Here is an 18201-nt window from a genome sequence, read left to right as displayed (position 1 = left end):
AAATCAGAAAATAATTGTAGGTTGGAGAGGGAGGGACCGTGTTGAGGAAAGAACCGGAGGGAACTTCCTGAGGTCCATGCAAATGTGCCACGTCTTGTTTTGGCTGATGGCTACGTGGGTGCAGATAGTTGTGAATAGTCACTGGGCAGGAATCTTAAGACCTGTGCCTATTATTGAATGTTTAATTACAAACATTTTAAATTTAAAAATTTAAAAACTAGTAAACAGGAGTCTAGGGGAAGAATGTTAATGCAAGTGCTCCTAGGTGCTTTAAGATATTATTATTATTACTATTTAAAAAATATTGTATTTATTTATTTGTCAGAGAGAGACAGAGAGAACATAAGTAGGGAGAGCTGCAGGCACAGGGAGAAGCAAGCTCCCTGCTGAGCAAGGAGCCCGATGATGTTGATGATGATGCTGCTGACCTGGGACTCAACCCCAGGCCCCTGGGGTCATGACCTGAGCCAAAGGCAGTTGCTTAACTGATGAGCCACCCAGGCACCCCACACTTAAAGATATTGAAGGTGAAAGGGAGAAAGTGTAAGGTTAGGTCAGGTAGGTAGCTCTGTCATCTGTACTTTGTTAACATTTACTTTCTGTTTCAATTCTGAGCAACAGGTTTTAAAATTTGAGGAGCGTAGGCTCTGACGTCCTGCCTCCAGCCCCTGCTCCATGACCTCCAGGCTGTGTGACCCGGGCCAAGTGTTCCGAGTGGGGAACAGGGAAAGCAGCCAGGAGGCTGTTGCCAATCATCCAGACCATGGTGGTTTGCATCAGGGCGGTGGCAGGTGAAGGGGGATAAAAGTAGACAAATTCTAAAGGAATCTTAAAGGGAGGGCTAAAGGGATTTGATGAGTTAAGAGAAAAAGAAAGCCATCAGTGAGAACGCCAAGCTTTTTGGCTTGAGGAACTGGAAGGATGGAGTCCCCGTTGGCTAAGTGTGACTTTTTACAAAGGAATGTCAGGGCTTAGGCTGCAAAGTTCTTTTTTTTTTTTCCCCCTTGGTTTGTTCGTTTTGTTTTTCATATTTTTTTAGGGAATGGGTGGAGATGGTAGCAAGCCCAGGGGTTGGCAGGCAGACCTCTGGAGCCCAGCTTATGCTTAGAGATCGTGATTACCTCTCTTAGAGTTCGGTCCTTTTGCTATTAAGTGGTGTGTGGGTGGGGGAGAAGCAGAGTGTGATATTTTAGGATTTGACTGGAATTCCTTCGAAAGCGTGAGCCTTGGACAAGTTGACATCTTGCTGTCTGAGACATTTTCCAGGAAGACTGGATCCAAAAGGTTTATTTTTTTTTTTTTAAGATAGATAGATTTTATGTATTTATGTATTTATTTATTTGTCAGAGAGAGAGAGAAAGCACAAGCAGGGGGAGTGGCAGGCAGAGGGAGAAGCAGGCTCCCTGCTCAGCAAGGAGCCCCATGTGGGACTCGATCCCAGGACCCTGGGATCATGACCTGAGCTGGAGGTAGACACTGAACTGACTGAGCCACCCAGGGGCCTGGGATCCAAAAGGTTTAATACCTTTTGTCTGCAGTTTCATAAGTACCTGTCTGCAGAACCTGACGGCCAGGTTCTTTTTTCCCCCTTGGTTGCAAACACGTTAATTCTCTTCTCTACGTCATTTAATTCTTATCTCCGTTGTGAGATTCTCAAATGCATGTTGTAATTTTCAGATACTGGTTCAACCTTATTTCCATTAGTATTTCATTATTTAAAAAATTGTAGAGGAGGGGCTCCTGGGTTGCTCAGTAGGTTAAATGACTGTCTGCCTTGGGCTCAGGTCGTGATCTTGAGGTCTTGGGACGAGCCCCACGTTGGGGCTCCCTGCTCAGTGGGGAGTCTGCCTCTCTCTCTTCCTCTGCTCCTTCCCCACTGCTTGTGCTCTCTCTCTCAAAATAAATAAAAGTCTTTAAAAAAATTGTACAGGAAAACTGAACAGAATGTTTCCTTTCTCCCTTAAATTGTTCCTATTATTATAATGTTTCTGATAAAATGTATTAAGAGGCACACTCTTCACTAGTAGAACATTTATTCATGTATTTGCGTGGTTCTTTTAACTTGGTGACTATATAATGTGTCTCTAAACCGAGACATTTGAAGAGTGGAAAGGGAAACTGACTGACCAGGCCACCAGGATAGCATGGTTAAACTAAGACTCTTCTGGGCAAATCCAAGTGTCTAGTCACTATATTCTGATGGTAAAAAAGCAGCTAGATTAAGGCTCGCTTCCTGTTTAAATGCTGGGACTTCACTGGGAGAAAGGCGCTTGCCTGCAGTAGGGTGTGGGAAGGAGACATTCCCACCGTGTTGCACGCAAGACTAAGGAGGCTCACTGTACTGCACCAACATGAGGTGGCAGTGGGACCGTGATGATGTTCCTCATTTGAAAACCAGTGCATTGCAAAGGAAATCAAGGTCATGCAAGGAGATTTAAGGAATTGGTTGTCTGCTCCCGGGTTTGCCTTAGTAGCTATTAGTTTAGTTACAAGAATAAGGAGTAGCTTTAAACCTCAGTTGCTTTTGTTTTTAGGACAAATACTATCTTTTATCCTTTCGTAGGTCGCATAAAGTGTGGCACTGTTCTGTCATTTTAAATGGGAAATTCAGGTACTAGCATTTAGTGCCTATTGGTGACTCTTAAGAGTAGAGATCAGCGTGAATGTACATAATAAGGGGGGTTATAGTACTCTATGTCACTCCTTAGCACGTAAGATAATAGATTGGACTGATTCAATGAGGTTAAAGCATAAAAGAGCTATTTCTTTTTTGCCACTACTTGTATCAGTTACCATGGAGAACACATATTTTTCTTACATAGGAGGGGAAATGGTTTCTAACTTCAATATAAATAGTGGTAAACTGAATACAGTGTTTTATTTTTTATTTTTATTTTTTTTTAAGATTTTATTTGTTTGACAGAGAGAGAGACACACAGAGAGAGAGCGCACAAGCAGGGTGAGTGGGAGAGGGAGAAGCAGGCTTCCCGCGGAGCAGGGAGCCCAATGCGGGGCTCGATCCCAGGACCCTGGGACCATGACCTGAGCCGAAGGCAGACGCTTAACGACTGAGCCACCCAGGCGCCCCAGAATACAGTGTTTTAAAATATAAAATACAACCTTTCCATATATAATTTTTTATAGTCTCCTTGTTTTATATATAGAGGACTTTTTTTGTGATGTGATATATATCTTTATGATTTTTAGTGGCTGTGTAGTTTGCCTTTGTATGGATGTGCCATAACTTATTTAACAGACCTCAATGGATGTACTTTGTCCTCACTTTTTTTTTTTAACATTTTACACAATACTGCTATGAATATCCTTGTTGCTAAGTCAGTGAGAGTGTATACGATGTTTCTTCCTTGAGGTTAAACTCTTAGGAGTATAATTGTGGGGCCAAAGGGATGCAGAATTTTAAGACTTTTGACATACATCGCCATATTGCCCTCCAGAGAGGCTTTACTAGTTTAAACCCCTATGGGTAGAAGTCATTTCCCTGCACCCTTGTAACTTTGAAATGAATCTTTGCTAGTTTGATAGGTAGAAATGTTTTCTCACTAACTTATTAATTTTTCTTTCATGTTATTAGGAAGACATATGTTTTCTTTGTTTTTAACCATGTATTTTTTCTGTGCTATATACCTGCTTATCTTCTTCCCCCATTTTTTTTTATTACTTTGTGTGCCCGTTTGTGCACGTGCTTGCAAACTCCTCATATATTAAGGATATTCATTCAAATGTAATTTAAAATTCACTGTTTTTTTTTCTATTCAGACATATCTAGGGAAATGCAAATGTAACAGCAGTAAAGTAGCTCAGTACCCTTACCAGTAAAATTATTTTTTCAGGTGCTAACGAAGTTGTGTCAAACTGGAACTTTCAGTTGTCATCTGTGGCATTATAAACTGTTCAGTTCTTTTGCAAACAACACGATAATACATATTAAGAGCCATAACAATGGACATATCTTTGACCCAATAATCCCATACCTGGGAGTTTACTACCAGAAAATAATTGAAAAGTGATGTTGAATGCCCCAAATCATTTATTGCAGCAAGGGCTTATACTAATGACAAGTTAGAAACAAATTAATGAATTGGAGAGTAATGGTTAACTAAATTAGATTCATCATTAGAGTATTAAGTGAGCACTAAAAATGATTAGGAAGATTATAGATTGACATAAAAGGGTGGCCCTATAAAACCATTGAAGCAGAATACAAAATTATTTCAATTTTATGGTTATAACTATGTAAAAATACACATAAAAAGCAAAACTTTGGAGGAAACACCACAGGTTGGTTTTTGTTTGTCTTACCAAGTATGTGTGTGTAGAGTTTCTAAGGTTTGAGACTAACATTTACTGAGGGAGTACCGTGTGCCCATCTCACAACACTGTAAGACAGGGCATGATGTTATTCTCAACAGACAGATAAAGAAACTTAATTCTCATTTGACATGTACAGAAATTTAACTTTTTATTATAGTTTTCAGATATCTACAAAAGGAGCAAGAATAGTAATTCTGAGCCCTGTGTAACTATCACCTACCTTCTACAATTTCAAGTTTACATTTTTAGTAAGTTGCAGAGTTGTAACCGTATCTATCCTACTCCGAAACCCATGCTTCTCATCACAACCCTGTCTTGCCTCTTCATTTTGTCATTTAATGCTATTGAATAACTTTATGATGCTTAGTGTTTTTGGTAAAATGGACATGGAAAGGCATTATAACAGTGAGTTTTATAAGGCGGAGAAAGCACTCTCTTTTAACCACATATATTTTGTAATAAGCATTTTTAGTTGCAGTGTTTTGCAAAGACAAAACTTGCTGATACAGTTCATCCTGTTTTATAAATCTTTGACCCATTCATCAGACTCTGACCACTCTAAAGATAAAGGGTTATGGCTGTATTGGCTGTGTTCACTTTCTAACTGAAGTGGCCTTCTGCAGATTGAGAAATTGGCTAATTATTAACTACGGTAATGGATATGTACTTGCAAGTTTCATCTGGTATCTTAATGAGCTTTAACCCTCTGAGTACACCCCAAACAAATCCTAGAATCATTGCAATTTATCAGTTGTCTGTAACTTAACTTTCCACTCTGTGTATTTTTGCTTGATAAATATTTTGTTTCCCCCCGCCCTCACCACATCCTATTCCCCTGTTCACACATTCACAACTCCTGTCAATTATAGGATTTTGTAGCAGCAGTCTTAGATATAAAGACCTTCAAAAAAATTCCTCTTTTTTGAATTAACAGGACCATACTTTCTAGTCCATTTTTTGGTGTGTGTGTGGGAAGTTCCACACTTACAGGAAGTGTGTCTTTAGACAAGTAAAGGCATACTGAAATAATTATGAGGGACAGATAACCTTGTGTTTTATAGAACTGATTCATTTCAGACATCTCTTGTCCTGGGAGATCTCTGAATTCTCAAGATGCCCTGTGTCACCCCTGTGTGCTTCCCCATCTTCCACTGCCCAGAGGGCACTTAGGGCTCTGAATCTTGGGGACCTATGGCCTCATGACCTAGTAACCATAAACCATACTAGAGTTGAGTCCAAGGGCTATATAATCCGGTCTGGATACAGTGTCATTTAGTCAGATTTTCCCTTCAAGAAAGAGGCTAAATAGAATATTGCTTTTTTATCTACTGTGATTTTATCAAATATAGCAAGATTAGAAGTATGTCTGACACTAGGGCATGTGGTTGGTTAAATATAGATTGGTAAAGCATAATTGGATATTTTGTAGTTAAATGAATGAGACTGGATGAAATTCGGCAGTGTTGTGTGGAGTGAAAAGAAGAAGTGGTCCAAGAAGAAAGAGAGAAAGAACCAGAGAGGTAGAGGAAATAGGAAAGCATAGCATTCCAGAAACGGAGGGAAGAGAGTTTTACAATTAGAGTCGTCCAGTACTGTGAGTACTTATTTGATGATTTGGACTTCACTGTTGTCTCAACAGAGGTAAGAAATAGAAGTCCGATTGTAGGACATTCAGGAGGAAAGGTTAAGTGAGGACGCAGAAGCAGTGAGTGTCTTAGAGTCTCTGTAAACGTTCTCAAGACTTCCTGTAGCACATGTGTCTCTTGGGTAAGGCAACTGAAGCTGCTTTCCTGGCTCCTGTGCTGGGGTGTGGAGGAGGGGGACTTGGGGGCTGTATTGTACTCCTTTTTTTCTGAATTTATTTAAATTTAAATTTGTCACTAACTGTAGTCCAAAGAGCCTAGGAAAAATGCAGATAATGGGCAGTCCTGCTTTGGTTGGTTGCCCCCGCCTTCTGCCTTTTAGGGACACCCCTGAATTTAATCCTGTGGCAGCTCAATATCACTATTTTATAATTGTCATTTTATCACTCCCATTAGACTATAAGCTCCTTAAAGCTCCTTGTTGTCGTCGCTGACTTCCCATTACCTAGCATAATGCCCAGCACATAGTATTAAGTATTTGTTATATGAAGGATTGAATGAATAAACCAACAATTATCTGTCTCTTAAGCACAAAGTAATTCCAATCTGATGCTCTCACAGAATCAAAAAAGAACGTTTCAGGAAAGAGGGACTTATAAAAAGTTTGAAATGGCAGTAAGATAAGAATCGAAAACTGACCTTTGGATTTGGCTCGTAAAGGGCATTGGTTTTCATAGTAAAAAGCGTTATAGCAAAATGATTGGAGTAAGAGCCGTATTTAAGTGAGTTGAAGAATAAATGAGAAGTAAGAACAAAGAAACACCATAGTAGTTTTCTTTTTTTCAAAAAAGATTTTTATTTGAGAGAGAGTTTGTGAGAGAGAATGAGCAGGGGGAGCAGCAGAGGGAGAGGGAGAAACAGGTTCCCCATTGAGCAGGGAGCCTGACACGGGACTGGATCCCAGGAACCCGGGATCATGACCTGAGCTGAAAGCAGACACTTAACCAACTGAGCCACCCAGGTGCCGTAGAAGTTTGTTTTTTTTGTTTTGTTTTAAGAAACCATTGGAGAGAAACCCAGAGATTTGAGAGAGGGAAAGTCATTATCATAGTAATTTTATGCATTTGATATGAATATAAGTATTCTCACCTGCATGTCAGCATATTTTATTTCTCCCTCTTTTTTTAAATAATTTTTTTAAGGATTTTTATTTATTTATTGAGAGAGAGAATGATAGAGAGAGAGCATGAGAGGGAGGAGGGTCAGAGGGAGAAGCAGGCTCCCTGCTCAGCAGGGAGCCCAATGCGGGAGTTGATCCCAGGACTCCAGGATCATGACTTGAGCCGATGGCAGTCGCTCAACCAACTGAGCCACTGGGGCGCGCTCTTCTGCTTGATTTTAATGCATCTTTACAACTTGAAGGTTTTGGCTGTGCTATTTGGGAGCCCCCTAGTGGCCAATTTAATAATGACATATAAGTAGTCAAATGTTAATGATCCACTAGACCAGTTATTCCTTATGCAGATTATTCTTTCTGCGAGGAAAGTAACTAGTAAGGCTTATAGTAATTAGTGAGGCTTAGTCCTTTTTTATCTGTCAAAACTTGACACCTAAACTTGCTGTAATTTTGTTTCCATAATAATAATTTACTATTATAAACCTTGAAAATTGCAGTATATCTTTGTTTAGTTGCTAACACATTACTAATTGCCATCATTGTGCTCAACTCTTACTCTGCAGTGTTAGATTTAGGTCCATTGTTCTACAGACCATCATATTCAGTTTGGAGATTGTGAAAGAAAAGCCTGATTACCAAGCAAAAAAGATTTGATTATTATGAAAATAATACATATTCGTTATTCATCACAATAAAACTTTTAAAATATAGAAAAATTTTAAAAATCATCCTTAATGTTGCTTCTCAATGTTTTTCTTTCTAGGATTTTTTTATATTATAAAATATATCTGGGAACGCCTGGGTGGCTCAGTTGTTAAGCGTCTGCCTTAGGCTCAGGTCATGATCTCGGGGTCCTGGGATCGAGCCCACATCAGGCTCCCTGCTCGGCAGGAAGCCTGCTTCTCCTTCTCCCGCTCCCCCTGCTTGTGTTTCCTCTCTCTCTCTGTCAAATGAATAAATAAGTAAAATCTTTAAAAAAAATAAAATATATCTGAACAATATAAGGAACACTTCTTTTTTTTTTTTTTTTTTTAAAGGTTTTATTTATTTGACAGAGAGAAAGACAGCCAGAGAGGGAACACAGCAGGGGGAGTGGGAGAGGGAGAAGCAGGCTTCCCGCGGAGCAGGGAGCCTGATGTGGGGCTCGATCCCAGGACCCTGGGATCATGACCTGAGCCGAAGGCAGACGCTTAACGACTGAGCCACCCAGGCACCCCAGGAACACTTCTTTAACCACACCTCATTAAAAAAAAAAAACCAAGCGTGTTCAGTACAGTTCAAGCCCTTTGTGTACCTTTACCTATTACATCCTCATTCCTCCCTCCTGAAGGTAACCACAATCCTGAATTTGGTGTATTATTCTCAGGCATATTTAAAAATTCAGTATATCATAATTTAATACTGACAGCTATACTTGTGGTGAACATAGCATAATGTATAAACTTGTCGAATCAGAGTCACTGAGTTGTACACCTGAAATTAATGTAACATTGTATGTCAACTATACTCAAATTAAAAAAAATTTTTTTAAAGATTTTATTTATTTATTTGACACAGAGAGAGAGACACAGTGAGAGAGGGAACACAAGCAGGGGGAGTGAGAGAGGGAGAAGCAGGCTCCCTACTGAGTAAGGAGCCTGATGTGGGGCTTGATCCCAGGACCCTGGGATCATGACCTGAGCTGAAGCCAGACACTTAACCGACTGAGCCACCCAGGCGCCCCCCCCTTTTTAAAAAATATTTTATTTACAAATTGTTTTTTTTCATGTAAAATTGTATTTGTGGGGAGCCTGGGTGACTCAGCCGGTTGAGCATCTGATTGTTGATCTCAGTTCAGGTCTTGATCTCAGGGTCATGAGTTCAAGCCCGGCACTGGGCTCCATGCTGGGCATGGAGCCTACTTAAAAAAAAATTGTATTTGTAAGATGTATCCATGTTGACATGTAACTCTTGGTTACTTCTTTTTGCTGCCATATGGTAATCTTTCTCTGAATATTCCATGATGGATCCGTTCTCCTCTTCATGGACTTCTAGGTTCTAAACTTTTGCTTAAAAAGTCTCCATGATCATTCTTGTACATGTTTTCTTCTGTATATATACATGTATATGTATATGTATATGTATAAATAAAACCCCCAGAGTTCTCCGGGGCAGAAACTTGGAAGTGGAATTATTTAACCAAATGTGGTATGTGCATCCTCAGCTTTACCAAATTGTTCTTCAAAGTGGAATGCCAACTTACTATTCTACCAGCAGTGTGAGAGTTCCTCAATCTTGGCTATCGTTAGACTGCTTAAATCTTTCTGCAGTCCTGCGAGTATGAACAGTATCTCTTAAGAACAGCAAAGAGAAGACTTGTATTATAGGATATTTAAAGCATGTACGAAAGCAGAGTGATTAGTGCAGTGAACCTCTATGTGTTTTGTCACCCTTATCAACGCATGGCCCTTCTTGTTTTATCTACAACCTTACTCCATCTCCCTTCCCAGGGTTCTAAAGGAATCTGAGATGTCACCCCGTCTTACCTGCAGACACTCATGCATCTCTAGCACTAACTCTTTCATACATAGCCTCGGTAGCATTATCCCACTAAAAAATAACAACAATCCCTTAATGTTATTAAATTTAGTTTCTCTAGTTGTTTTGTAATATTTTTACATTTGTGTCTTCAAATCAGGATCTAAATAAGGTTCATACGTTATAATTGATCTCAGTCTACAGATTCCCTCCGTCTTCCCGTACAACATCTACCTTGTGATGTTAGCAGTCATTAATGATTATTGCCAAAAAAATACACTCATTCATCAGGAGTTGCAAAATGGTGCTATTCTGTCATTTCTTTTTTGTTTGTTTATCAGCAGGATACCTCTGTAAAAGAGCTTTTTTCTCTTCAAATAGCTGGTCTTCTCAAGATACTGTTAGTAAAGAAAGAAAGGATAAGATTCTTTCCTTTCATTCACCAGCTTTTAAAGGAATTACTTTGTTGCCAGTATCCTCCCAAGGTCATCACTGAGTTTGTTTTAATTATCTTTTTTTTTTTTAAAGATTTATTTATTTACTTATTTGAGAGAGCGAGAATGAGAGAGAGAGAGAGTACATGAGAGGGGGGAGGGTCAGAGGGAGAAGCAGGCTCCCTGCTGAGCATGGAGCCCGATGCGGGGCTCGATCCCGGGACTCCAGGACCATGACCTGAGCCGAAGGCAGTCGCTTAACTAACTGAGCCACCCAGGCGCCCCTGTTTTAATTATCTTTATGAACTCATGGGTTTAAACAAATTTGGTGTGTTCCAATCTATTATAGTAATCATTCCAAATGATGCTCAGATTGCTCAACGTTGGCCGGTGGGAACCTCTTTAAGTTGGCTCCTGAATTCTTTTGACACCATCCTAGTAGTCTCTGATAGTTTTCTTACTTTCTGGTATGACGAGATGTTTCACATTCACCTCGTACATTTCTTGCTCCAGACCTAAAACCAGCCATTTCTTTAAGGAGTTCTGGCCACATGGTCATCATCTGCATAGCATATACCAAAATTCCAGTTTCTCAGAAAGAAAGCAAGTGTTCATCACAACATTGTTTACATAGATCATTTAGGCAGGGTGAGCCATTTTTATCAAAGAATGGTGGGAATCCTCCTGGAATCTAAATTCCTAGACGCCAGCCTGGGCCCACCTTGCAAGCCAGCCTTTTTAAGGACAACAGTCCGAGGCCTGCCGTGTTAACTCTTTTCTGCACAGCTGCCTGTTAGACATTTTGTGGCGATGAAGAGTAAGCAGAAAGTTGGTTAAGGAGTCAGGAGTTCAGAGGAGAGGTTGTGATGGAGGTATACATGTGACAGTCATTAGCTCAGAGAAGGTATTCAGAGCCTTGAGACTGAGTGAAGTCACCTAGGGAGTGAGCCCAGAGAGAGACTCAAGGACTGGCCCTTGAGCACGAAGTTGTGGAGATGAGGAGGAGCCAGCAGAGGAGACTGAGAAAGAGCACCTGGTGAAGTAGTACCACGTGGAATGAGAACCAAGAGGGTGTAGTATCCCTAAAGCCAAATAATAGAGTATTCAAGGAGGGCGAGTTCAGCGGTGTCAAGTGCTGCCGATAGGCTGAGTAAGCTGAAAACGGAGAACTGACTCAGCATGGCGGTGTGGAGGTTACTGGGGACCTTGAAATATGCCGTTTCAGTGGAGTGGTTGGGACCAAAGCTTGACGGGGGTGGGTGTAAGAGACAACGGGAGAAGAGGGAGTATGGCTGCAGAGGGGAGCAGAATGGTTGGAGGGGCAAAGGAGAGGAGGAATAACAACATGAAAAAAATAACAGCATGTCTGTATGTTCATGGAGATTCTCCAATACAGAGAGAGAAATCAATCACCTAGGAGAGAAGGGGAGAAATGTTGGAACCTGAGGAAGAGAAAGGGAGTGAGATCTAACGTCTAAGTAAGGTGGCTTCACCTAGAAGCATGGACAGTTCATCCACAGTAACAGGAAGGTGGGCACAGTATCTAATACGACAGGGCTGGGTTGGTAGGTCTGTTGGTGAGAGCTTGTAAGCAGAGATGGTAGCATGGTCACCAGCAGCACTCGAGGAGTGGGGAAGAGATGCTGCAGATTTAAAGAGTGGAGAGGTATGGGAGACTTAGCTTAGTGAGTGGATAGGGAAAGATAGATTGTGAGGTACCACTTGGAGGTTAGTGGTAATGAACTTAAAATGAGACTAGTTTTCAGATGAAGGTTTTTTTGTTTTTTTGGTTTTTTTTCTAGTTACTTCTAGCCATTGGGCTACAGGGGCAGGGTAGGTGGTGATTCAACCAGTGTTTGAGTTCAGCTGGGCAAATACCTTAGCGAGGAGAGCAGTGAAATTAGCCATGTATGCCAGAGAGTGATTTTAACACTGGCCTACAGGATCGAAGCTGGTTAAGGAGGGAAGTGAAGAATGAAGCTGTGAAGATGTGGTGCCTACAATCAGTCGTAGGTCCCGCATGTTCAAGGAATTGCTGAAGTTGTGCATTTAAAGGGACTAAGTAGGAAGATGGGAGAAACTAATCAGAGCACTGAAAGCTTAAAATTAGGGAAGGATGTGCAGTTATGGATAATGGGAGGGTATGTGACTCTAAGAACAGGTAACTGGGGTAAGGTGGAGAATACAGTCACTGGAGGAGAGGGGGTCAAGGAGCCAAGAGGCCAGGTGACTGGAAGGATCATCCACATTGACATTGAAATCACAAGAATTATAATCGGAGATTATTAGATTTGGAGAAGGTGACAATGAGCAAATCCTCAAGGATGATGAGAGTGACTGGAGATCACAGTTGTCATTTCCTGACGGTTCCCCCTTTCTGTGTACTTCCAGACTTCTTGTACTGCCGGACGGACTTTTCATGATGTGGAAACTTCTTACCGTTTTACAAAGGACCCTGTACTCTGATCAAAAGTCCTTAGTCATGCCACGGTTTTGCCTGACTCTGCCTTGTATAGCCGCTGTTCCTTTTGTTTAAAAGCTCTCAGCTGCAGCAGCTCCCTTCCCCAGTGGATGGTCGCTTCCTGTTTATAGTCTGTCGGATTTAGTACATTATTTTCAAAGTATTAATTTATAGTCACTGTTTTCCTCTCCTTTTTGTTTAGGCCAAGAGCCTTATCTGTCTCTTTGTCCCTGAAGCACTGTGAAAAAGCTCTCAGCAAGCTCTAGGACCAGATCTGGTTCATAAATTCCTTTTGAAAGTCAGTTATCAATTAAATCAGGGTGTGATTCTTCATTTTTTTTTTTTTAAAGATTTTATTTATTTATTTTGACAGAGAGACAGAGAGAGGGAACACAAGCAGGGGGAGTGGGAGAGGGAGAAGCAGGCTTCCCGCAGAGCAGGGAGCCCGATGCGGGGCTCGTTCCCAGGACCCTGGGATCATGACCTGAGCTGAAGGCCGGCACTTAACGACTGAGCCACCCAGGCACTCCCTGATTCTTCATTTTTAATCTCAGTAAATATGATGCTTACTTAGATGTGCTTATGTCAGGTGCTACAGTTAATGAGAAAAAGTTTAAATCACAACGGATTCCTTTTCTCCAGGTATTACAGAATGACTACTCTTAATCTTTTTACTTGTATTGCAGAGAAGACTGAAAAGTACAGAAGGAGTCACTAGTTGGCTAACATGGGCCTGAGCACCGATGACACGGTCACTTCTACAGCTTGAAGAGAGAGCCTCAAGTCTCAGTTTTTTATTTTCTCTCCCTTCTGGTTGGGGCCTTCTATTTTGGTCTTGGGAATTGGGTTCACAGTTGAAGGAAGGAGGCCCCAAAGGTACTGAGATAATCTCTGGAGTAAAGGAAACAGGAAAAGTAAAGGTGACTATAGTACAACGAAACCAATGCTTTCTTTTTCCTTCTCTGCTAACTCGTTATTTAAATGTTATTAAACGTCATTTGATGTTAGTATACTTAGCTTTATTTTTTTTAGTCTTTTTTTTTAAGTATCTCATTTAATTTATTGAAGAGAGTCTGTATGTGAGGATTTTTGTGGCAATTTTGATTTCTCCTTATGATTTCTTATTTATTTATGAATTTTGTATTTAAATGGAATACCAGTATAAATAACCTTTATTAATTGTTTTTTTTTTTTTTAAAGATTTTATTTATTTATTTGACAGAGAGATAGAGAGACAGCACAAGTAGGCAGAGTGGCAGGCAGAGGGAGAGGGAGAAGCAGGCTCCTCACTGAGCAGCGAGCCGGACGTGGGGCTCGATCCCAGGACCCCGGGATCATGACCTGAGCCGAAGGCAGACGCTTAACTGACTGAGCCACCCAGGCGCCCCTAATTATGTTTTTGATTCATAGTTTATACAACATTTGCTTTTGGCATATTATTACGTTAATATCAATGTAGAAAAAATCTAGTGACAAAATACTCATTTTAATTTTTTTCAGAAACTATGAGTGGAGGATCTCAAGTCCACGTTTTTTGGGGTGCTCCGCTTGGGCCACTGAACATGACAGTATCAACGGAACCACCTTCTTTAATGTCTGCTGAGAACCCCTGGAGGAAAATTCAGCTTTTATACCACCAACATTCTTTACGTCTGCGGGATGAAAACTGCACGCAGGAAACTCTTGAAGACTATCCAGTTCTAGAAGCTAATGGCCCTCTAGATTTTCCTAATGCTCAGTTTTTAACAAACCCTATGGGTGAACCTATTCACGTGAAAGAAGACTCTATAGATTGTATTTCTGAAGCACAGACTGTAAAATCCCAGGAGAGTCCCCCTTTAGGAGTGAGTGAGAGAACCAGCTCCGATGTGCAAATACATGGATTTAAGGGCAAAGTTCAGCATTTAACGGAAGAAGAAAAGTTTCAAAATCTTCTCAGTGAAAATAAGAAGATTGCAGATGGACAGCATAAAGATCAGTCAAATGCATGTGGTCAGAACTTTCAGAAAAACTTCTTTCAGTTAGATCATAAGTGTGCAGCTACATTAGATTTGGTCTATAGTATGGAAAAGATTAATGTGGGGCTGGGAGTGATTGAAACGAAGTGTGGGCCAGCAGAGCATCATGAGGTACAAAACCAGGGTCTGGAGTTCTTTTCCTCTGACACAGAAGATAAGCCAAGGTCCGAAGCTGTTAGAAAGGTCACAGACCTTAAAATATCTACGGATACCGAATTTCTTACTATAATGACCTCTAGCCAGGTTGCTTTTTTATCTCAAAGGAAGTCTAAAGGACAGAATTTTATCAGTAAAGGGTCTGTAAGCGAACCAAAGGCAAGTCATAGGGAAATAAGAATACTTGAAGATAATTTGACTCAGCCTAATGATGACTTTGCAGGAGGATGTGAAAGTGGACAAAATGAAGCACATTCCCTTGAACTCTTTAGTCCTGTTTGTCCTGAAGCAAAAAGTAGCGACACTCACATGAAGTCTGATAAAAGTCTCGAAGAAAATAGAGGACCTCAAGCACTGTTCAATTTTGAAGACAAACTGCCACCCAGTGATGTATGTATCGAGTCATATAGCTCAGGAATGCTGTGTTCCCAACTAAATACCTTCCACAAAAGTTCTGTTAAAAGAAGTTGGACCTCTGAAGACAAGTTGGGCCGTTCCAAAGCTCTGTCTAAAGTCCTCCAACCATCCAAGAAAATTAAGTTGGTCTCTGATGCAGGAGATCCTACTGCAACAATGGACCAGAGGAATGCGTCTAAATTTAAGGGGATTAAAAAAACATCATTAATACAAAATTGTGATTCTAAAAGTCAGAAGTATAATTGTTTAGTCATGGTATTATCTCCATGTCACGTGAAAGAAATAAGTATAAAATCTGGACCAAATTCTGGCTCTAAAGTGCCTTTAGGAACAATTGTGGTAACGGACCAGTCAGGAATTAAGAAGAAGGTCTCTCTGTGGAGGGCTGCAGCATTTTGGGCACTTATAGTATTTCCTGGAGATATAATTTTGCTCACAGGTAAGGTCGATCATGGGGTAGTGGTAGCTTCAAGCTGTAGGCTTCCCCGACCTCCCACTTTTAGCCTTATACCGTTTGCCTCTGTGGGAGGCGGCATGATCGATCCCTTTCCGGTATCCAGGTTTGTCCCCTTACCATCGCCCGGTATCCCATGTTCCTGCCATTTCTGGGCCTTTGCTCTAGCCCTTCTTAGTTCTGTCCCTCCTTGAGGGAGGCCTTGAAGAAGCCTTCCCTGATTGCTTCTCCCTTTCATTCACTATGTTAGCATTCAGGTCATATCATCAGGCTCTTTCTTTGTTTCCTTATGGTTTTGGCTACATATATCTTATTTTTAAGTGTTTTCTTGAGCTATATTAGCAGTCTTATGATGAAAGGACAGCGTTTCTACTACTTAAACCCTAGTGATGCTGTGCACATCACCTTCTTATTGAGGGGACAGATAGAGAATTTCTATTGTGTTTTTAATTATTAAAATTATACTATCACATTTGGGAATATGGGAAGGAAAAACTGCTGATATTAAAGCAACCTCATATCACCTCCAGTAGAGTTTTGGAGTGTTACCTTCCAGTTATCTTCCCTCTGCTCCTTAAAATGTGTATACATACATATGTAATAGTTGATATTTATTGGGAACTTACTTTGTGTCCAACCCTGTTTTAAACTTCACATGTATATCAATTCATTACAACAACTGTGTAAAGAAGGTACTGATTATTAGCCCCATTTTTCACTTTGAGTAAATTGAGACCCAGAAAAGTAAAGCAGTGTACCCAGTTTCACACATCTAGGAACTGGCAAAGCCAGGATCTCACCTAGATTCCAGAACCCACACTCTTACTATATAGTTGTAATCATAAAGGGCATCGAGTTTTTATCCTGCTTCTTTCTGACATAAGACATCTAACATTTTTTTTTATATGTTCTTCATTAATTGAAAATAAATACACAGTGTATTAGAGCAGAGATACCAATGATATTAAGGGTGAGTCCCAGACTGGGAGGAAGTTGATTAAGCTCAGTAACCTACCTAAAGAAAGAACGTGGTAGAGAAGAAGAGTGGGTGAGCTTTAGAAGCCTAGAAAAAGAAGACATCAAGGCAGTCATTGGTGGTTCCTACCAAGTGGTTTGCTGGGGGAATGAGAGCCTTGCCTAATATTCCTTAGGTGCATAGGTAAGAGTGTCAGGTGCATGCTCTCATAAAGAGATATGTGGGATTATAACCGACATGGTTAGCAGAGTCCCGTCCCACTGGCAATGTCATCTTATTTGTTGCTAAGTCAGTTCATCTTGCTCCCTCTATTCTGATTCAGTGCTCACCAAGCAGCCCTTGGCTTACGATTTGGCTTCCCAGGTGTAAAGCTGCCTACATGAGAATCGGCTGCAAATGCTGTTTCTGTGGCAATGAATGTCTCATTGTAGATTAAAAAACGGTGTTGTGTTTTTTGTTTGTCTCATTAACTTGTTTAATGGGAGCTTATGTTGCAGAGCTGAAATCTATTTTTGGGGTGCCGACAAAATCAGATTCCCAGACTATCAGGAGAGAACGGGGCCCTGGACCACGGTTATTTTACCAAGGCCATTACTGTCCCTGGGTGAGCCTCACAGGAGGACTTTTCCTGGCAGATGGAAACTCAAGCCTCCTATCCCTGTGTTTTTTCCTAGTGTCCATACAGTTGTTAGCAACTCGGTAACCTTCTATCAAGTGACTTAACTGGTTTACTTAGCCATTTTCCTATTATAGGATATTTAGATTATTTCTATGAGCACCTTTTAAAAAAATTAGATTTTTTCTTTCTGTTTTGCCTTATTTCCTTAGTAAAAAAGTAATCTGGTTCACTAATTTCTGAATAGGTTTCTTTTGTTTGTGTGGGACAGATGGAAACTTAATGGAAAAAAGCGAAATCTATACTTTTCCATTGTCCTAATTAAATACTGAAATTGTATTTACATAGAAATTTATGGGTAAAATCCCATTTTAATTAACAGCATCCATGTACATTATTATATCTCCACGTTGGATATTTCGTACTGTCTACTGACATACACCCCCAAACTGAACGTGTTTCCGCAGATGTATCCCAGCTCACACTGTGTTCCGTGACACAGCCGACCTTTTGCCATTATACTTGTAGCAACAGCATGAAGAGGTGCTGTAAGTGAGGACTGTCTGAGGGAGACTGCTGGCCGGAGTTCAAAGACGACCTGGCGCTGAACTGTGGAAAACCACAGATTTTCAAGAACAAACAGGAGAGGCTCTAGGGCGTATCCGTGAGAGGGAATCAGGAGAGCCAGGAGGCAAGGGCTGGGCCAAGAATTCCACTCCACCCTATCACTACTGATTAGCAAGTCACTAACCCAACCTAGGTTTTACAATCTAGTTTTCTGAAGCCTCTCCTTGAAATTTATTTGTTTCTTTCTGAAGAGCAGGCATCCTGATGGTCAGATGATGAGAAGTCTAGAACGCTGTGCTGGCTGTTCCTGGCCAGGCAGTGGGGAGCTGCTGAGTGCTTTTTAAACCAGTCAATGGATCGCATTAATGTTCTTGAGAAATCACTCATTAGCACGGGGGGACGTGGACTGAAGGTGGGAAGGGACCTGCTAGGAGAGAGAGGAATGTATGATATAAAACAGTCCTGGCAGGGCCGTGGGGAGACTCAAGAGGCA

At 40.9% G+C, this 18201-nt stretch overlaps 1 protein-coding gene across 13 annotated transcripts in view; it reads left to right on the top strand.

The window, feature by feature from the left end:
- Positions 1-18201, top strand: part of SHLD2 (shieldin complex subunit 2) — an 80130-nt gene that overhangs the window by 34350 nt on the left and 27579 nt on the right. For 11 of the 13 annotated variants that reach the window (XM_036079285.2, XM_078077473.1, XM_036079286.2 and 8 more), the window contains 2 exons: positions 13191-13424; positions 14005-15534. In XM_036079285.2, the coding sequence (XP_035935178.2) occupies positions 14010-15534 (1525 nt within the window). In that variant the 5' untranslated portion in view covers positions 13191-13424; positions 14005-14009. The remainder of the gene's footprint in view (positions 1-13190; positions 13425-14004; positions 15535-18201) is intronic. The other 2 variants (XM_078077478.1, XM_078077477.1) reach the window with 1 other exon arrangement.

Source organism: Halichoerus grypus, chromosome 7, assembly GCF_964656455.1.
Source record: "Halichoerus grypus chromosome 7, mHalGry1.hap1.1, whole genome shotgun sequence".
NCBI classification, from domain to species: Eukaryota; Metazoa; Chordata; class Mammalia; order Carnivora; family Phocidae; genus Halichoerus; species Halichoerus grypus.
This window is presented reverse-complemented; position numbering and strand designations above follow the sequence as displayed.